At 29.9% G+C, this 22,795-nt stretch overlaps 2 protein-coding genes across 2 annotated transcripts; one reads left to right on the top strand and one right to left on the bottom strand.

Annotated features, from left to right (window-relative positions):
- The first annotated feature begins 594 nt into the window (after positions 1-594).
- Positions 595-3,306, top strand: LOC112691655 (tubulin beta chain-like). The gene is made up of 5 exons (XM_025566000.1): positions 595-651; positions 735-843; positions 920-1,115; positions 2,133-2,292; positions 2,494-3,306. The coding sequence occupies exons 1-5, from the start codon at positions 595-597 to the stop codon at positions 3,304-3,306; spliced, it is 1,335 nt and encodes a 444-aa protein (XP_025421785.1).
- A 5,417-nt stretch (positions 3,307-8,723) lies between these two features.
- On the bottom strand, positions 8,724-22,568 carry LOC112691663 (phenoloxidase-activating factor 2-like). Its single transcript, XM_025566008.1, has 7 exons — positions 22,015-22,568; positions 15,968-16,168; positions 14,512-14,693; positions 14,202-14,361; positions 13,711-13,988; positions 12,513-12,676; positions 8,724-9,084 (listed from the first exon to the last, which is right to left on the bottom strand). The coding sequence occupies exons 1-7, from the start codon at positions 22,215-22,217 to the stop codon at positions 8,887-8,889; spliced, it is 1,386 nt and encodes a 461-aa protein (XP_025421793.1). The 5' UTR covers positions 22,218-22,568; the 3' UTR covers positions 8,724-8,886.
- Between the last annotated feature and the right edge of the window lie 227 nt (positions 22,569-22,795).

Here is a 22,795-nt window from a genome sequence, read left to right as displayed (position 1 = left end):
AATTTGTTAATTTTACCAATGGTATTTTGTTCTGTGTACGCATTTTATTTATTTATTTCTACATATACCTATACTAATTATTTATACATGTATAAAATGCTTTAACATCCTCCTTAAATTAATATTTAAATGGTTTAATTTAATAGGTGTTATAGTTTTATACAAACATTTATACTAAACTTTCTTCGAATTTTAATAAACATTAGGTAGGTAGATACAGAAAACTTTTGTACTTCATATATTGTTTAAATATTGTTCTTATACTTTCTAGGCATACTAATTTTTACTTTTTCTTGCGTTTTAGTAAGCCTAAACCTCTAGTAGAGTTTTCTCAGTAAAACCTAGTATTCTTATGAAAAATTGAGTTTAAAAAAATGAAATGAAATTGAATATCTGTATAAAATTATTAGGTTTTAAACAAAGTGTAAGCACTATTGGCCACAATTGCCTTAAATATAGTATAAATATAGTAATAAGTTTTCTCTGTCGTTATTTGTTTATTTCTACAGATTACTACGCATTCGATCGTATATTATACAGTGTAATATAATATTGCTTCATTCAATCTAAAGCTTTCGAACTAAATCATTCATCATGCGTGAAATTTGTCATTTGCAAGCCGGTCAATGCGGAAATCAGATCGGTGCAAAAGTAATATATTACCACTACGTCGAACGATTAAATCTGGATACATTGCCTAAAATTTTGCTGTCATTTTAATTTTTTTTTTTCAGTTTTGGGAAGTTATTTCTGATGAACACGGTATCGACCCCACCGGTTCTTACCATGGGGATTCGGATCTACAGCTAGAGCGAATCAATGTTTACTACTCGGAGGCACTCGGTAAGATTAACCGTAGAAAATGACTCACAGTTATAATTAGAACACTTATAAACGCGTGACATTGATGCATAATCAGGTGGAAAGTATGTGCCCAGGGCGATCCTCGTGGACCTGGAACCCGGCACCATGGATTCCGTGAGATCCGGTCCATTCGGTCAGATATTCCGGCCGGACAACTTTATTTTCGGGCAATCCGGCGCGGGCAACAACTGGGCAAAAGGGCATTACACCGAGGGTGCCGAATTGGTAGATTCCGTGTTAGACGTAGTCAGGTAAATTCAAGGGCGTACTTGAGGGGGGAGCGAATGCTACTTTCATCCCTTCCCATGGCTCGAATTTTTTTGAATATAATACATTGATTTATTTAAAAAATTTAATGTATAAATAATTAAGAATATAAATTACTAGTCTAGCACTATGATATAATAAATTCAATGATATTTACATTTGATCACGGGTATAAATTTTTTTTTATCTTCTTATATCAAAACATTTTTGGTTGTGGAATGAATAGTGGTATTATCTTCCACGGATATTTCTACGGTTATAGACATTTACAACTATAACCGAGGTATTTATCAGATAATATAAAGTAGATAGTGATAGTAAATTATACTATGCATATTACTAAATATTAGTAAATAATAGGTATTACCACGAGTTTATTGTACCGTATCGTATCTTATTTTGTGTTTTGTTAAAACCGTAAGTATTCAGATATTATTGTGTCCATTGATGAAATAATCAACAAATTTGCCAAAATTAAAAAAATTAATTTGGTATTTGTCATTTGACTACTTACCAACCTTATGTATTCTACTTAGATATTTGTTAAATTAAGTTAACTAACTTAATTGTGTTTTAAAGTTTTTAAAAAATAATTAATAGGTAATATTACTACTATGATTATTTGCTGTTTTTTTATTATATAGGATTCAGACTGAAGGTACCCTTTTAATATAGGAACTATTGGTGTTATTATTAATAATACTTATTTTATATGTAATAGGTTTTAAATATATTTATTAAATAAATATTTAATTTAATTTGGTACTTGTATTTTTATTTATTTATTCAAATGAGTAACAGGAACATGAGCTGTAGGTAATGAACCGTAAATTATTTTTAAGTTTGTATAGAAGAAAAATTAGTTTCGCTCCCCCCTCCCATGGCCACAACTCAAATACGCCCTAGGGTAAATTGTTTCAAATCAACCATCGACGCAGTAAATCACTCTTAAGAAAAAAATAATTTCTCATTTACATAATATCACGTGTACTGGGTTTCAGGAAGGAAGCCGAAAGTTGCGATTGCCTGCAAGGGTTTCAACTGACCCACTCGTTGGGCGGTGGGACCGGTTCTGGCATGGGCACGCTCATAATATCGAAAATTCGCGAAGAATATCCGGACCGCATCATGACCACGTACAGCATAGTCCCTTCGCCCAAGGTACGTAATCGCGGGTCCTCCTAATGGAGGAACGCGTTCACGTGATTTTCTGTTGAGTGTGCTCGTTCGGAGGTCATAATGTAGTGTACAGACAATGTCGCACGCTCGTTGTTAATCAATCGATCAACGTACGCGACGACGTCGGATACACGTAATAGACGGTCTTTCGATTGTTTTTTTAAACTCCTTTTCGTCTTACAGGTATCCGATACCGTGGTGGAACCGTACAACTCTACGTTGTCTGTGCACCAGCTAGTAGAGAACACGGACGAAACGTTCTGCATCGACAACGAGGCGCTATACGACATATGCTTTCGGACGCTGAAACTCACTACGCCCACGTACGGTGACCTGAACCACTTGGTGTCCGCGGCCATGTGCGGCGTGACCACGTGCTTCAGGTTCCCCGGGCAACTGAACACGGACCTGCGGAAGCTGGCCGTAAACATGGTTCCGTTCCCACGGCTTCACTTCTTCATCACCGGGTTTGCGCCGCTCACGTCCCGTGGCAGCCAGCAGTACCGCGCGCTCACCGTCCCAGAGCTGGTGCAGCAGATGTTTGACGCGAAGAACATGATGGCCGCGTGCGACCCGCGCCACGGTCGGTACCTGACCGCGGCCAGCATATTCCGCGGCCGCATGTCAATGAAGGAGGTGGACGAGCAGATGCTCAACGTGCAGACCAAGAACTCCAGTTACTTCATCGAGTGGATACCGAACAACACCAAGACGGCCGTGTGCGACATACCACCACGCGGCCTGAAGATGTCGGCCACGTTCATCGGCAACACCACGGCCATCCAGGAGATGTTCAAGCGCGTGGCCGAGCAGTTCACGTCCATGTTCCGGCGCAAGGCGTTCTTGCACTGGTACACCGGCGAGGGCATGGACGAGTTGGAGTTCACCGAGGCCGACGCCAATATGAATGACCTGGTGTCCGAGTATCAGCAGTATCAGGACGCGACCGTCGAGGAGGAAGGCGAAGGCGACGATGACGAGGACGCAGAAGCGTGAACGATACCCCGCCGCGTTAAATCCGATTGAAATCCATGCAACAATGCGTTTGGAAAAAATCAATAAATAAAATCTGTTGAGGCTTAAATTGAATATTATTGTAATAAATTGCACGGAACGATACGGACACGATACTATTATGATAGATCATGTAACGCACATATGTATGTTTTCAACTTTTCTCGACTCGTTCGTCATGAGATGGTGAACTGCAGCGAATTTACCTTTTTCTAAAGGTCGACGTACAATATGCGATAAAAAAAGAAAAATGTTAAATAATCTGCGACAAAACCGATAGGATACATTATAATTTATACGGAAATTTAATTTGTATACCTAATACGCAAAGAGCATTATATATTATTTGTCACGCGTAATCGATATACTTCTTATAACTTATCGATTTGTTTTGTTTGTCCAGTAATAGGTTATAGATATTAATAGAATATAATAATTATATCAGTATGTCTAGTTTTCAAATGCACTGTGAATGTGCAGATATAATCTTGGGGCATACCGTTAAACATATAGGGGAACTTTAAATATCCTTTAATTATACTTTTAATATGTATTACGTAATATACCAAGGACAGGTAAATAATAAGCTGTATAAGATCATCATCAGAAATATACTCCTGTTAAAGTCCCTTCACCAGAGATTCCCAATCAGGGTGCCACGAAATTATTTGTAATATATTTTTTAAAAAAAAACCATTTCATGAAAAATCTGTGAGTAATAAAATAGACTATTATATAAAATCTATTGTATTACATAATACGTAATACAATAGGTTTTAAAAATATATTATATTTTGTAGAAATATTACGATGTTCAGTCTGTTTTTATGTTCATACCGGTTAACCAGTTAGGTTATGTTCGTATACGAAACATATTTCAGTCGTCTCCTAGATATTTTATAATTTTATATAATTACATTTTAGCGAAAATAATCGACAAATTTATTACTAAAAAACGAAAATTAGATTAAGATGAAATTTCATCTAACCTTAATATTGAGTCAACATCAGGTGAATTAAATCAAAGTAGTTCTAGTTCTACTGGTTTAAATAAAATACGTTTATATAACATTAGTTATTTAGCTATGGGATTTACTTGGTATGGAAATTAAAATTGTCCTCACTCAACCACATTACATGGTAAATGGAGTGAAATTATCTAACGCAGCTATGATTCCAAGTAAGTTGAACCGTTATTTATTAAAAAAACATAATCATTTAGTTAATAAAAATATTAACTACTTCAAACATCTAAAAAGTTCACAAAATAAAGAATCAGTAAGTTTTGTGGAAAAGGTAACTATTCCTAATAATGCTCTCGAAGCTAGTTATAAAGTGACAGAATTAATAGATGAAAATAAAAAAACACATACAATATGTGAATCTTTTATTTTTCCAGCCTGTTCAGAAATAGTACGCATTATATTTAGTAGTGAGGCTGAAGCTGAAATACAAAAAATAACTCTTTCCTATAATATTATTTGCAGACAGGTCTAAAGTATATCAGAAGATATAGAAAAAAATATTGGAGGAAAAATTAAAGTTTCAAATGGTTTTTGTCTTTAAATTGACGAATCCACTGACATACGTGGTAAATGTTATTTAATTGGGTTTATTCGTTTTATTAATAATGATAATATTATAGAACAATTTTTTTGTTGCAAAGAAATGAAAGAAACGACAACTGGTCTTGATGATTTTAATATTATTGATTTTTATCTTAAATTATTAAATTTATCATGGGAAAATTGTTTTGGTATATGCACTGATGGTGCTCCTAGTATGATTGGTTCTATAAAAGGTTTTGTTTCATTAGCAAAAAATTGTATTAAAAATATACTTACAACTCACTATTTTCTTCATAGAGAAGCTTTAGTAGAGAAAACTATCGGTCCTTAGTTAAGAAATGTTCTTGATTATGTGGTAAAAATGGTAAATTTCATTAAAATGATACTATTAAAATTACGACTTTTTTCTTTATTATATGAAGCAATGGAATCACAATCTATTAAACTTATTTTACATACAGAAGTACGATGGCTATCTCGTGGTAAAGTTTTGACCAGAGAACATGAGATAAAAAATTAACTTATGGTGTTTTTTAATTTTGAAAATGTACCCAAATTTTGTGAGTTATTGACAAATGAAAAATGGTTGGAAAAATTATCATACTTATCAGACATATTTTCATACTTAAATCAAATTAATTCAAGCATGCAAAGGCCAAATGAAAATATATCAACATCATGTAGTAAGTTATATACTCTTAAAGATAAATTAAAAATATGGAAAAACATGTGCAAAAAAATCAATTTGAGATGTTTCCTTCCTTATTTATTTTTATGACACAAGAAAGTTCTGAAGTTACGACATTTGTGATTGAGCATTTAACTACCTTAGGAAAAAGTATAGACAAGTATTTTCCTGATTTAGATATTTCTGTGTATGATTAGTTAAATGACCCATTTGATAAAAATATAAGTTTAAGGCGGTTGAAAGTAGACCGTTTTTAAGGGGTTGAGTATAGGCAATATGTTATATTCATTGGGAATGCTGTGTGGTGTGTAGTAACTGATCATTATTGTGCGTGAGTTCCCCGAACATGTAATTATTATGTTTTATCAGTAAATACTCAACAATAATTTTACTACCGTCACAGCCCGCATTGTATTGTATCCAGTAGCGTATTTTCAAATTTTTGTATGAGGGGGGTCTAAATATTAAGTACCTAAAGTTTATAATATAAAAAAACACACACGAGTTATGATGTAATAATTATATTATTTATATTATATTATCTATATTTCACTATATATCATGTATTTCATTTTGAGTCAATACTTTTTTGACGTAATTGAAAATATCGTGTCTATTTATATGGGACGTGGACGACGTAGGGATATCAGTATCTGATCCTGAAACTACTGAACCTGTAATATTTTGTATATTTTCAACTTTTTGAGGTTTGAAAAAAGACTGAATATTGGGTTGCTTTTTAGAAATCATAATTGTGATCTATTTAGAATAATATATAAAATACATTAATACTACTTGTATACTTAGTGTATACAAGCATTGTAAATTTGGAAGTATAAAAATTTGAGTAGTGCATCAAATAAAAATTAGATCATTTTAATATTTTCATTTTACACGTTACATCAAACAACAATATTTGTAAATTAAATTTGAAATTATAAATTAGCGATTACCTCACGTCCTTACTATCTTGTTAAAGGTTTCGGTGTTCGTGTGGCGAATTAAGGAATTAAGCAAATATTATGTCAATGCCGTCAATAACAAACAGCAAATTATTACGGACGACAAACGCACTACGCAGAATACCTATTACAATGTCAATAGTTGGCGTACCTACTAATATAATCATATATTATGTTACATCGTTATCGTCGTTGTTGCCGTCGTCGGATTCGTTATCATCGTTAGAGGGCGACGACGCAACAAAAATAACTAAAAGTTAAATCCAAGTTATTTATACAATTAATATTGTAAATTTTTTTTTTTATTATAGAAACATTAAATACCCATAATATAAAATTAAAATTCTCTTTCTCGGTACCTACGTACCAAGTTATTTATGACTTTTTAAATTTTTTTCTGGGGGTGGTCAAGACCCAGGACTCCCCTCCCATAAATGTGTCACTGATTGTATCCTTGTCCAGTATTTACAACTGCTGTAACCACTTCTGTATTTATGCACACCGACGATGAATTATTACATTCAGTTGTTATGACTTCTAATTTGTTGTACATTAAATTAATTATTATATATTATACATCATTATTTTTTGTTATTTTGGAATAAAAATCTTTTTTTTTTCATTTATTAAAGTAAAATATTTAAATGAGCAACCAAAAAGTGAGTGGTTTATTTTATGAATCGAATCAAATAAATGATTTATATTAACAATACGTCTACCGCCACAAATTAACCTAGTGAAAAAAATTAGAAAAGTATATTATATGATATGCAGTCTTGTAAAGTATTTGAATACTTTTTAACTGTATTTTTATCAAAATTTAAATACTTGTATTAAAATACCATAAAGTCCGTTTTATTTATTTTAATTTATTATTTTTCAAAAAATATTGGCATCAATAAAAATAATATTGTTTTCGTTGAAAACTAATATTATGTTTTTATATAGTAAAAGTAGGTAATAACAATGTTACCACCATAGGCGGATGTTGGAGGAGACTTGGGGGCTTAAGCCTCCCCAGAATGTAAACGACAAAATAAAAATTATGTGTTTCAATTTATTATTATATTTTTTATTTTATTTTGTTGAGATACGAGAATGGTCTGGAATATTCAAGGCTTATCGTTGTTGGGAAAATCATATTTTGTAGGTATATATTAATAATCGCGAATATTTGAATATTTTAATTCAGTCTTGAAGAAGAAGAAGAGCTCGCTGAAATACGAAACCATTGAACTCTTTTATCAAAATACAAAAATGATCCATTAAATTAATTTTAGATTTGCGTTGAAAAAATTCATGATAGAATTGGCAAAAACGCTCTAAAAATATTACTACAGTTTTCGACGTTATATTTATGTGAATAAGGATTTTACACTCTTATAAACATAAAATCAAATAAACGAATGAAAATGGAGTTCACCGAAGAAGAAATGAGAGTATGTCTTTCAACTATTCGACCACAAATAAAAGATTTGTGTAAAAAAAATTAAGTCCAAGTGTCATATTATTTTCATAAGTTCCCTAATTTTAAATTAATATTGTTAATCAAATAATAAATAAATAATAATTAAAAATAAAAATATATACAATGTAATAATTTGTTTTGTAAAATGTAATATGTGTATAATGTAACTACAGTGGTGGTCAAACGGAGGGGGGATGAGAGGGATAGATCCCCCCATGACCTTTTTTTAAATATTTATAATTCATCCATATTATACATAATATAATATAGGTATTCATCTATTTTCTATTTAAAAAAATAAATATACTGTACTTATTAGTTATTATACAGTCTCTAGGCTCGAATAAAATTAACAGTTCTAACATACGAGTAAAACACTAAAATATTAATTGAAACAAACTTTTTAGATTTTTATCATTTCTTTTAAAGTTTATTTATAAGGATGTATGAAATTTAAATTTAGTACTTAATGATATATTATATAATTATATGAATTGTGTAATTATATTATTTTAGAATTATCTCAATGATTTAACCACTATGGTTGTTCATCGTGAGGTTGTCAATATAACTGTAGACGAAGTACTGGACGAATTTTCAAAATCCTAATAGGACTAATGAAGTAAAATATTTCGCGCCGCCACAGGCTGTTGTTACTGCGCACAAATATAGACCATATAATTAAAAATACATCAAAAAATAAAACAAACCAGTTACACTAGCAATGTTTTCGTTCAAATTGAACGAATATTATTTTCTCAAGAAGTATAATACAATATATATAAATTATTGTTAAGTCTAAACTGGTGCGCGTATTTATATTATGAAAATAATCGTTGTGATAATAAACATGTGATTTTTACGTCCGTTGCGTTTTCATTGCTTCAACGTGTCGAGCATTTGGCGATTGATCCATTCCGAATTGGCAGCCACCGAGGAATATACGCCTGGCACGTTTTCCTCACCGCATCCGATGCCCCAAGAGACGATACCCACCTGGATGTATTTCTTAAGGCTCGACGACGTGTTTGCGTTTTCGGCTGCGGCGCATATCAAAGGTCCACCTCCGTCACCCTGAACAAAAGAGAACGGGTTAAGCTTTACGATCATTGTGATCATTTACGTCCTTTCCCGCGGTATGAAGGTAACAAGACAAATTGCCGGTAGCGATGAACTAACGACCGCGTTTACACGATAACGGTACACTGGTCGTGGTCGCGCCACTGTCGGCGATTACACACGTATCTACGTAGAAAAGTAGTGGCACCCAATGGTTGACGTAGGGGGGCCTTGCACCTTCCACATTGGCAAACAAGTTATGTTTTATTAATTCAACAGTAAATATTGGTAAGTAATTAAGTGTATAACTGAGTGATTGAGTGGATAGAGAGATTACTTTTGATCCAAATTATGAGGTTTTTAAAAATAACATAAAAACTGTAACCAAAATTTGAATTACACAAGTATTATTATAGCAAATAAGGAAATAACTCACTAAAATCATTACTGCATTTAAGACTATGAGCTCCGTCTCTGAAATTAAAACCTGGATTCGCAATTAGTGGTACCTGATGTTCGATAAAAGTACGCAACTATTTTTACTTTTATTTATTCAATGTATTAAATCGTAATCATTAATATAATGCTATAGCATAGCAAAATATATGCTAGATAATTTTTTGTGAAAATATACAAAAATAAACCGAACGCGTAAGTAACGAAATTAAAATGAAATAAACAGCAGTACTGCTAATTGCACTCGGGAAACAACATATCGTGATGGTCGACAATGTCGTGTGAACTACTTACGCTTATGCTTAAGCGCCGACAGTCCACGATAGCGACAGCCGCGATATAATAATTGTCGACTATCCATAGCTCATCGCAGTGGTGTAGCCAGGAATTTTAAATGGGAGGGGCTAAACTTGGGTAAGTTAGGTAAGAAATGTTTTGGGATTTCACCCATAACCCCCACCACTAAATTTAAAAATTTCCATGATTTTAAAATAGTTTCAATAATATTTTTTAAACTATAATTGATAATAATTATAAATTAATGGTGGTCATCTATGGCAGCGTTTCCCAATATTTTTCTCTGCGGACCCCTTAGAGATAATAAAAATACTAAATAATAATACTAAATTGATTGCTTTACTTTTTGAACTAAATGCAGATATTTTTATGATAAATAACGATAAACCAACACGATCAGTCTGCCTCTAAACTTAACTACTTTTCAACGATGACTAATTCGACAATGTATTTCTCATATAGTACGAATATTACATCAGTATTTTAGTTTTTATGGATAGGTACATTGTGTATTTTTAATTTACTTTCGCGGACCCCTTCTGGTATACGTGTGGACCCCAGTTTGGAAAATGCTGATCTACGGTATCATCGCCACGATTTAATATGGTATAAAAACTATAGTGATTATAAAATGTAAGTGTTAGACGAGAGTCACTACAACGTGACTGACACAACGTGAATTGAGAGTTCATGATAACCACCAAAAAGATAGAAGTAAGCACGGTAGAATTAATACGCTTATGTACCATTTACCAATGACAAAAACTCATAATTCATCAACATTTGGTTAATAACAAAGTTTTAATATATTTAATATCAAATGGTAGTAATTGGTTTAGTACATACATCATGCTTGTTAAATATTTAAATATTAGTATTTAAATAACGTATTATTATATTTTGTATTTAAAAATATTTAATTCAAAATTTTCGAATAAGATTTTTAGTTTGGTTTTCCGATTTTGAAGAAATTACCTGTTGTCGACAAGACGAGGTGACGATTATAAATGTTGTTATCGACAAAAAATATTTAAAGATATTATGGGAAAATAATATTTCCCGTTAGCAGTGTTGGGAATAGATAATGCAAAATTTATCTAGAAAAAGATGAAAGATAATATGTCCAAATTCATTTAGATAAACATAAGAGATAAAAAAATTAAAATATCTAGATAAAGATAAAAGATAATTTCATTTTTATCTAGATAAAAAAAAAGATATTTTCAAAAAATGTTATTTGTTAGTCAATATTTCATATTTGTAATAATATATATGAAGATACAATTATAATCATTATTATCAATGGGTACCTAAGTGTTTAATGTTTATTATAGTAATGTAGTGTACCATTAAGCAGTATTTATATATAAAGTACAATATTTAATGATAATAAATCACTAAAATGTGACATAAAAAAAAAATAAAACAATGAAAATTGCTTAGTATCAGAATGAATACAGAATACATAAGAGATTATTTTAGGTTAACAATATTGTTTTCCATATAATCTCAATTTAATGATTTTCATTATTCATTATAAGTAGTTACGACTTTACGGGTTCTAAGAGTGAAGTATTGACGACTATTCAGTATATGAGTTACGTGTGTATACTAAAATCAAATGTATATAATAATAATAACTATACTTGGAACTTCCATGAAAAAATAAGAAATTAAGTTTAAAAATACCAAAGATATTTTTCCGACATGAAAATACATACAAAATGTCATACCAAGAAATAATAATTACTTATTAATAATACACGAATTATAATTATGAATACAAAATCTATATATATATATATAAAAAAAAGTCGGGTTAGTTACAGAATTTATAATTCAAGAACGGCTGGATCGATTTTGATGATCTCTGATTTATTGGATTCGTCTCCATACAAGAATAAAAGTAACTCTAATCTTAGCAAGAATTCAGACAATTATCTAGATAAGTAAACATTTTATCTTAGATAAGTAATTAGATAACTTAGCGTTATTTATCGAGATAAGATAAAAGGTGACAAAAAATCTGTCTAGATAAGTCCCAATACTGCTCGATAGTATCGTAAATCTATTTGGCTATTTATATTTTATAGTATCGTAACACGGCAACCCCCGAATCCTAGTATCCCACATACTTACTCCGACACTCGTTATTCGTTAATAATCGTTAAAATTAATTTATACGTTAGTCACTTGTCAATACTCACTAAAAATGAATGTAATTTTGTCGTAATGTTTTAAGAAATAAAAATCTGACAACAACAAAACTTAAAAAAATGTATTTAAAAATGTTTTCTAAAATATTTTTTGAATATATATATTAGTATTTGTATTTAAATACCTATTAGCAAAGGTATTAAAAATATAAATATTTTAATACTTTTTAATTGAAGTATTTAAATACCTATTTGAAATACTTTTGAAAAGTATTTCTTACAACAATGACACACACGTAAAAACGACCCATAAGAGGGGGGGGGGGGTAGCTGCTTTAGCTCTTCTCCTTTGGCTACGCCACTGGCTCATCAGATGGATATCGTGACAGTGCTATCACGTACTACTACAACAGCTACACATCAGCTACAATCGGTACACGAAGACAGTTACTGCTGTGACTTTAAGCATAGCCATTTACCGTCGTGCAAACGGGCCTTTTAATCCATGTGCCTAAGTATTTCTGTTCGACTTACAGCACATGCATCCTGTTTATTCGCACCTCCGGCGCAAACGAAACTTTTATCCAAGACGAAATGTTGTCCAAGGCGCGTACGTGTCAAATTTTGCTGACACACATTATGTGGCACCATGGACAAATAAACCGCTTTCAGAACGTTTTGATATCGACCTTTTTTATCTGCTTGAAACATGCAATAAAGAAATACGATTGTTAAAAATTATTAAATGTCCATCGAGCGCAGTATCGATTCTTCTTGACTGCGCTTCGAAACATTGTTAATTTATTACTTATATTAATTTTATAACTAATAGGTGTTTATATAACGTGGGATTTCGATTGTTCACGGATAGTTAAAATATTTACAAAAAATACACCCAACAACTTTCAACATCTGAAAATCATTCGGTTGCTTACGCTTTATAAAAAACCGCACTTATGTATTTTGTGAACAACTGCAGTTTTTATTGACGAAGATTTTATACGCGAACCTACTGATCGGTTTCACGATAAAACAAGCAATTATTCATTTTACTGATATTTAGTTAGAGTAATAATAAGGCGAATCTAAGTTGTATACATATAGCCAAGCTTTTCAGTAAATACCTAATTTATAGAATATATTATCAATTGATCGATGGGTATTATTAGATATTAATTTTATTGGACATTTTGTAAGACGTATAGCAGTGGTGTAATTGTGGGGGGCAAGTGCCCCCTCTGACAATTTTTTGAGAAATAAAGGTATAATTTCCCCCCCCCCCCTCCCCCCAGATAAACCAAAAGTACAAATAGCACCTTTTATTAACTAATTAAACTCTTATGGGTATTATTTTACAATATTGGTACCTAGTACCTGCTACTTACAATTTACGTTTATCTAAACCATAAAATGAGTTAAAAGAATTATGTAAAATCAAACAATTAGATATAGTGTATAAAATACATACAATAATAAAATATTTTAACTCGTGAGGGGGAGAGTTGTCAGGGTTTTGATAATAATAAATATATTATATTACCCCTCCTAGATTTTTTCCCAGTTACGCCACTAACGTATAGTATCTAGTTATGTCAACAATATCAATGCATTTTAGATATTTTAATTAACTCGACTGTATTTTATTGCACACCTCTTAAACTTGACACTGTCGATAACCCTTTAAGTGGTTCATTTGATTTAACATGGTTACTATAATTTGTGCTATACTGACCAAATGCATGTTTACCCCATCCAGTCACCACGCATGATTCAGAGTCGTAATTTGATTGTACTGTAGGGTTAGGAATGCATATTGTGTTAACATGCTGCTGGAATGCTACTTCAGAACTGAGTTTGATCAGTGCAACATCATTATGCATAGATCCATTGTTGAAGTTCGGATGAGTAACTATTTCTGAAACACTGATATCTTGATGTCCTTGTTCTGTGTTATTAGATAGTGTATCCCATTCGCCGACGCGCACTTTCAATTCGTTTAATCTCTGTTCTCTATATTTCAACGTAAAAATAAAAGAATCAGATAATTATTGCGGTTTTTGTCGTAAGGACATTGAAAGTGCTCCACTTAACCAATATACGTTATAGGTACCGATTATTTAATATAATTCTGCATAACATATATACCGAAGAATGTTTTTGACTAGGTTTACTACACATTATAAGTGTAAGATATTGTAGTCGCTTTGACTCGTAACAACTCACTTGACACAATGAGCCGCTGTTAAAATGACTTGTGGATGTATCAATGAACCACCGCACAAGTATAAAAAATCATTAGTTTTCATTCCAGTCGATGGGTCTATGTAAGTTTTCATAATAGCGACCATCCACGGGAATTGGCCAAAATGAGTTTTCGAAAAATCTAAATACATGATAAAAAAAACCAATTAATTCATTTTTTTAAATAATTATAATAATCGAATGGGTTTAAAACGACTTATGATTAAATTAATTTTAAAAAAATTATATTAATTTACCCTAATAGGTAAAACCTATCATGACCATAACCTACCATAATCGTGATTAATAATACGAAGGTCGGTTTCATTTTCTTGCGATGGTATGCCTACGCCACAACTGCGTGCATTATTATTATTATTATTATTATTGTTGTTCTGATTATTCTCGTTGATACCACCAATTACAGTATGGTTCTTATTGCAACACACTTGGTCGTAGCTGCAATTTCCTGCACTAGAAAAGAAGAGAAAAAACTAATTTGTGATTTTTATATTCATATTTGATGAGTTCTTTATAGACTCTTGTTAATCATACGACAGCTATATTATATATCGCCATGTAAGCGTCAACATATGCGTAGCAAGACTTCGTGTGGTATGCAAAAATACCTGGTATCATGTCAAGTGTCATGATATCAAGTATCATAAATTCAGGTGTCATAAAAATCATATGTTTTAAAAGTAATTTCTCATAAATGTCATCTGTTATAAATATTTCTAAAATTGTATCAGTAAAAATTGTGTTCATCGAAATTATTTGTGTTATATTTATCAGGTTGAATTAATCTTTTAACCATAGGTATTATTCATTATCGTTTTAATAACATTTTATCTTTAATTTTAAACGTCTAATTACAAACTATGTAACTCAAAAAAAAAAGTATTCATAACATTCGACTACAAAATATATGTAAAATATTAGAATAAAATCCTGAGCATGACAATAATGCATTTTTAAGAGTTATTGCCTTAAATTTAAAATTTTAGATTTACATACATTTTATTCGTCTGGATGAGTTTATTGTTTTTACAACAAGTGAAAGGAGTTTTTTGGCAATGAGAAAAATTAAAATATGGTTATGAACATCTATGCAACAAAATAGATTTAATAAACTTCCAATATTATATATATATATATATATATATATATATATGTATATTTATTATAATATTACTATAACATTATTTTATATGTATATAATACTACAGTACTGAAAATATTTTAAATATAATTTCCAAAAAATATAATAGATTAATACAATTACGATAAACAAGATTAAAAATATTAATTTTAATCCATTTTTTTGGAAAACTCCTTTTTTTATGTTAGTATACATACTATAATTACAAAAACTCTTTTGATTAATTAAACTCAGACTTTCTCAGCCTACATCTACAGCTACAAACGTTATATAATTATTTTCTAAGCATGGTGTCAAAATATATATTTATATAGACATAACAATACAAATAACAAACCAATTTATAATATAACATTTGATTTTATAAAAGAATATTATGAGTTAGGTGTGTTTGCTATTTTTTATTTTATACCAAATACTGAAATGAAGTCCCCTGATATTTCACAGGATCTCCGCCTATGAGCTTGTGATTTTTGAACATAAACTTTTCTTTTATATTTTATAATTAAAATTGTATAGTTAGGAAAATATTATAAATTTCTATCTATATTGGTTCTCGCGTGGTTTTTACAAATGCCATAATTACCTGACATTATAAGTAGGTTGCACACTGTAATCGTCAATTAAACACTGGTTTTTCGGTACACATGTGCACTGTTGTTGATCAACACCATTGTCTAGTGAAATATCGTTCGACTGAAGTCCCGATGCTGTAAGAGTTTCACCAATCGTATCATTTGACTTATTACGGCAACATATCCATTCCTTTAAACAGCCAGCAGAAGTGCTATACAAAAATAATAATGTGACTCGATTAGTATAATTTTATAAATAATCACTTGATCATCATAATTTTTATTAATAAATACGATTTAAAAGCATATTGATTTTATATAACCCACAACACTGCAACCTGCAATAGTAACTATATTAAATGCATGTGCCTAAATTATTAATAATTATTACACCTTTGTAGATAATGTTACTACTTATAAGTAGTATTTTTATACATTTATAATGATTTTTATACATTTACATATTTATTCTAATTGGTCGTATGTTAAGTTATCACAAAATTCGTTTCATAGCATAATGATTAACAAAATTAAGCTTTTTTAGATAGATGCATATTTTTGCATATTTCGACATAAATCCATTTTTTTTAAGGGCTTTATTTCTTTTAGTGTATACTTCGATGTCTTTTTTGTTTTTTCTTTAAAAATGTTTGAAATGTATACAAGATATTGATTACAATATCTTGTATATATTTCATTATAAGGGATAAATCTATTTTGAAAAATTTAGAATAGTATTATCAAAAAAACGAAGGCTACAACTCACTTACTAATAATATTAGTAAATATTTATTTTATTTATATTATATTAAAATTTTAAATGGTAAAAGTGAATCAATTTCATTCAGCAACGATTTATCTCCAAATAATATGATATTTTTTAAATATGCACCTATTACTTCTGAGGACATGAAAGATCATTTTCAAGATATAAAAATTTGTTGACTGACAAATGTCGATTGAAAATATAGCTAAAATTATTGTAATAAAGTGCAATTCATATTTAGGTGAGAAAATTTGTATTTTTTTCACTATCGCTCGATAAATGTTCTATTGCTCTAAAAACTGTACCTTATCTTATCTAATCCAAATAAAATTATACTCATAGTCATGGTTAATGGTTCTTGGTCTTGGTCATGGTTAATGACTATTAACCCGTAGTAGAAGGTATCTCTATCTGGTTTTGATTTCTTAACGTAACGAAAATTGTATGCATTTTTTCTTTTTGAAAAATCGGAACTTTAATTTTAAAAAATTTTTAGAATTTCGCTCATTAGGCCTGCCGGCTCCACTCACCAACTCGAGTGCCACTACGTGGCACTTTCGGGGGAATGGGGCTTCGCTCCTAGGGGAATTATAGTCTAAGTCTAATCTAGTTTTTGTACAAACCTTGATACTGTTGCAAATGGGATTATGCTTTGTATATGAACCTAAAATCTCACTGAGAGAGTAAATTACATATTTAGACCACAAATACAAGGTGTTACACTATAACTAAACGACAATTCACAAAGTTATAATTTTATAACACGCAATAACGTAAATACGATTTTAAAAATAACAAAAAAAAAAAAAAAATAGTGGTAATGAATTAACGGAAAAGGTCCGAAAATTTTTTTTAGGATACATTTTTCATATTAATTGATTCCTTATTTTCTTGAAGATCAAAATTCCATACAAAATTATTTTGGCAAATCAATTCCTTAAAAAGAAGAAAAAAAGTAATTTTATTCCGGGTTCTATAATTTTAAATGTATTTTTTAATGTATTATTTTAATTAAATGTTAAAAAAAAGGAAACATTTTTTTATTTGGTAAATGTTGAGTGCATATTTGGTTGATTTTTATTGAAAATAAATCCGCGTTCTATTATACAGTACGATATTTCATAAAATGATATACCGTAAACATTTTGATTGTGTTATTTTACTACTTACTTATTACTTATTACTATACTTATTACTCTTGAATAATCAGATTTTTATTTATCAGTCAGCAGTGCTGTCTTGAGATAATTAAGGGAGCCTCAAAATTACAAAAATTACATTATATTTATAAAATATCATAATTTTACATTTTTTTCTTCTTTTTTTTTTAATTAAGTTTATTAATAATTAATAATAATACTTGATGTATGTTCGAGCACCCTCCAAAATGTTGTAAATGGGGCTCAACAATTTAAGTCTAAGAGAAAGGAGCCTGTATTTTAACTGATGCTGCTTAAATTAAATGTGTTTTATTCTAAAATATTTGGTAAAAAATAAATGATGGTTCGTAATAGAAAAAACAAAATTAAATTTTCTAAATGTTCGTGCAAAAACTTATTATGAAAATATAACAGTTACAATTGACTTTTCTCATACTTAATCGCAATTGTATTAACTTTATATTTAACAGATGAAAAATTTTTAATTCGAAACCGGTCATACTTTACAGTTATAATAATACTCCAGGTTAAGCATTTATTAATTTTTATATATATACTATTTTTTTATTTACTTAGTTTATTATTATTATTTTTTTATTTACTTTGAAAATTTCTATAGTGTGTTCAACATTAAATATTTGAGTTTGAACACTATAGATATTTTCAATATCATAGATATTTAAATAATAAATGTATACTTATGTAATTCAATGTGGCTCCAAGAAAAAATTGTTGTTGGTTAAAACACTAGATTAATATATTAATTCTCGAGTCCTTGGGTTATCCGTGAGATCGAATTATTTAAAGGTGATCAGCGTCTCATTCATAAATACTATTTATTATAACGTTTATAATTATTTTATGATATAAAAAAGATTTACACACTATGTACCCATTAAATAATTTTAAACGAGAAAATTAAACTAAAGCAATTTAAAATTACTCATAAATGTATGATATCTTCTTATGAATGCAAATAATTCTAACAACAGTTGCTTTTATACTAAATTTAAATAAATGCTCTTTATAATTATGTATCCTTAAATTAAATCATTATTTACTATTAATTAATAAAGAATACTTATAATAAATATTAAAGGAAATATTGAATTATTCAATATAATACTAATATATTATATATAATATTCAATATATAATTAAATTTTATCAATACACACCAAATTATTTTTAATGTAATTTGTGTAAATTTGTTTACACAGTATAAAGTTCAATAATGTTCATTAAAGATGGCAATAAAAATATACGTTTTTTATACTATTTACATTACATTTATATATATACAGTACTCTTTACCTGTACATCTGATTAGTACCTACATATCTACAAACAGGCATCACTACTAGAATATTATGCTAAAATAAATTAACACACATTTCAATATTCTAATTGATTTAGGTACTCTAGTGTTAAATACTCAACAATTAATATAATCATATATAATTGTTATTTTATCATCTATACAATCGTTTGGTATTCAGAAAATATTCATTTATAATCCTTTCCTAACCTAATAATACGTTATTTGTAAACATAAAATTCAGATATAAACTTGGTTTCATTGTACAATTGTAAATTCTAATTTAAATTTTAGTTCGTAAATACAATAAATATCAATATTTTATTAATAACTATTTTAGTTGGTCCAGTTAACTTTATCAATCTGCTATTTTTGGAGCCTTAACTAATATATTCAGACTTTAATACTTAATGCACTAGGTGTTGAGTATCAATTTTGAAAATAAAAATAACTGCAATCAACTAGTAATATATAATGGTTAGTTACTGAGACAAAAAATATTCATTCTTGGAAGGATTTTAGTTTGGGCACGCTTGAAATAAATTAAAACAGAAAGACATATAAAAACATATTTATATATAATGTTGTACCTTCAAAATTATAAAAAAAAAATTATTCTATGTTTTTGTTTATTGGATATTAAAAAACACGTTTGAATAATATGATAATGGAAATATCGATAACACAGCGCCTTATTTTTACAATAATAAGTGGTTAGTAAATTATAGATTTGAGATAAATTTCTATGATGTGCTCTTTTCAATTATTCAGTTACCTGCCTTATAAATTTGAAAATTGCGCCCAGTACAATACCTCCTAATATACTTCAAAGCCATTAGTACAGATACATTCTCAATTTTTGGGAAAACTATAAAATTACAACGTACAATTTTTATCTGTGAAACCAAATGATTAAAAAAAATTAATAAATAAATGTACAAACTAAACTAATAAAAAAAATAAAAATCCTATACATATTCAAATACTTATATGTAAAGACCAGATTTATATGCATTTTAAGTTATATAGTACGCATGCTAAATGCACTAAAAAAAGTCAAAATATTCAAGACATGCAAAATAAAATTTCAATTTTTATTAAATTTTATATTTGATTTTAATTTTGCAATGATAATTAATTATTAATTTTATTAAAATTTTCAATTACAATAAGCAAGATACAAATTATGCAATACGGAAATGTAATTTGTTAAATTATAGAAATTATAGAAATAACAAATTGAACAAAATATCCAAATAAATGTTTGTAAGAACATATAAGATGCAAATATTTGATCACCCATTTATAAATAATAATAGTTTATACTTACTGTAGTCGAATACCAGAAAAATAAAAAAAATCGCTTATTTTAAAATTTTGGTTGAAATAATATATCGTCAATAGACACTATTTACAAATTAACTGCTAAATATTATATCAAAATGAAGTGGAAATAACATACAAACTCGTGTAATAATATTATAAGCAAAATATCAATACAAATTTCTTCAAACGTTTGTAAAAAAAAACAATATATGTGGGGACGCTCAGCGCTGATGGGTTAACTTGGCAACAACGTAATTTTTACCAACAATTGTATGAATGTAACAGTGGTTGTAAAAATGTACCTGTTTATGTTGTTTTGAGTATTTTATCAACAAGGTTAGATAAAATAGGTAAAGCCATGTCTCCTCTATAAAACCAACCAACCCAACCAACCTATGGAAGTTTAGTAACCTACACGTACCTACATATAATCTGTCTTTTTGTTAAAATATGTAAAAATATGCAGAACATGCACTAAAGTCGGAATATGCTAAAATATGCAGTACAAAATTTTGATATTTAATCAATCAAGTAAAGATTTATGGACACTCATTGACTGCATGTATATAATGTTGAAAATAGCAACATGCAATTTATGCAAAATTCGGTCTTTACATATATGTATGTACATGAATTATGCATCGGGTATAATAAATCTAGATGATTTAGATCTTAGGCACGATAATTTATACCTCAACAATTTGCATTTATTATAATGATGGGCTTGCGCAATCTTTGTGTTCAGAGTGTACAAATATATACCCCGGAAAGTTCCTACTTCACCATTCACATAATATAATGGTGTTTTATACTTATTTAACTAACCAACGTTTTAGTAGTGTTTTTCAAAAAATATAGTTAGGAAATCATTATTACCACTAACCTCAATATTTCAAAATGATAAAATACAAACTGAAATATAAAATTGTGTTGACAGCAAAAATTATTATTTCATGTTCACAACACATTTAACGACAATACGTATTTGATGCAGAAACATGAACTTCCACTGTTTTTTGCGAACGAAAACTGTACCACACCTAGGTATCCTAGTATAACAGTGTTAGCGTATATACCTAATCCTAGTGTATGGAACAGATACGATCATCAAAAATCCTACTGACGTATTCGAATAAATTACCAATAAGTTATAAACGTAAAATTCTTAATAGTTGCGTTTAATGCGCTACGGTGACGAAAAAATCGATTCGTCACCTAGTAATATATGCAATAAAACATGATATCGTCTTTGGAAAGCCTAAGACTGCAGTTAGTACTTATCGATAGTAAACGTAGTTTTACAGTTGTTTTACATGGTTGGACACGACTTGGACACCACATTTTCGCTCGTATGCATGGTGTCAGTTTCTCTCCCCCCTCTCCCGTACGAGCACAAATTACAATAAATGTATTTAAATTGATTACAATCAGTGGTGCGACGGTAGAATAGTTTATTGTGTGGTTATCGTCATCGTGGTCGTCACCTACCTGAGCGGGATTTTGACCTCGTCACCTTGATCGCATTGGTAGAACGGTACGCATGTGCACGATTCGTCGACCACCGAGTTTGTATTATTGTTGAGATCGACGGCGACGGTTGTGGAGCTCAAAACGATCGCGACGGCTGCTAAGGCGATCATCGGTCGAAACGCAAAACGATCGTTTGCGATGGTACGCGGCATAGTATACATACTTTAATATTGTGTTTGCGTGTTGTAATAATGCGAAAGTTTGATAAAAATTAAATTAAATTAAAAATTGCAAATAGTTATGGAACGATCCGAGTGTAAAACCGTTTGCGCGTATTTTATGCACTATGCAATACACCGATATACCATGTACGAGCGTGCGAAACAATCGACAAAAATCATTATTAAAAACAAATATTTACATTCAACAGGTAGAGAGAGGAGCCGTGACACGACGACCGGTAAAACCACACTGATGATCGTTAACGTACTAACGGACTAACGGACTCTGAATCCATCGACGGCGGTCAAATATATTATAAACCGAGTAGTTTGTTTTTACGATTAACATTGTCTGATGTGGTACTTCACTACTACTACTACTACTACTACTACTACTAATACTATTACGGTCCTACTCGTATATTGGCTAAATCAACTCGATGACCTATAGTCACTAATACGCCGCGGCTAAATCTACATAATATATACGTCCTACGATGGCGTATCTATTCGTTGTGTTCCATTGTATACCGACCGACCAATTATTTTTCCAACAATCGTTCTCTCGGTCAATTCAT

Source organism: Sipha flava, unplaced genomic scaffold (assembly GCF_003268045.1).
Source record: "Sipha flava isolate LNK unplaced genomic scaffold, YSA_version1 65_pilon_pilon, whole genome shotgun sequence".
In the NCBI taxonomy this organism is placed as follows: Eukaryota; Metazoa; Arthropoda; class Insecta; order Hemiptera; family Aphididae; genus Sipha; species Sipha flava.
This window is presented reverse-complemented; position numbering and strand designations above follow the sequence as displayed.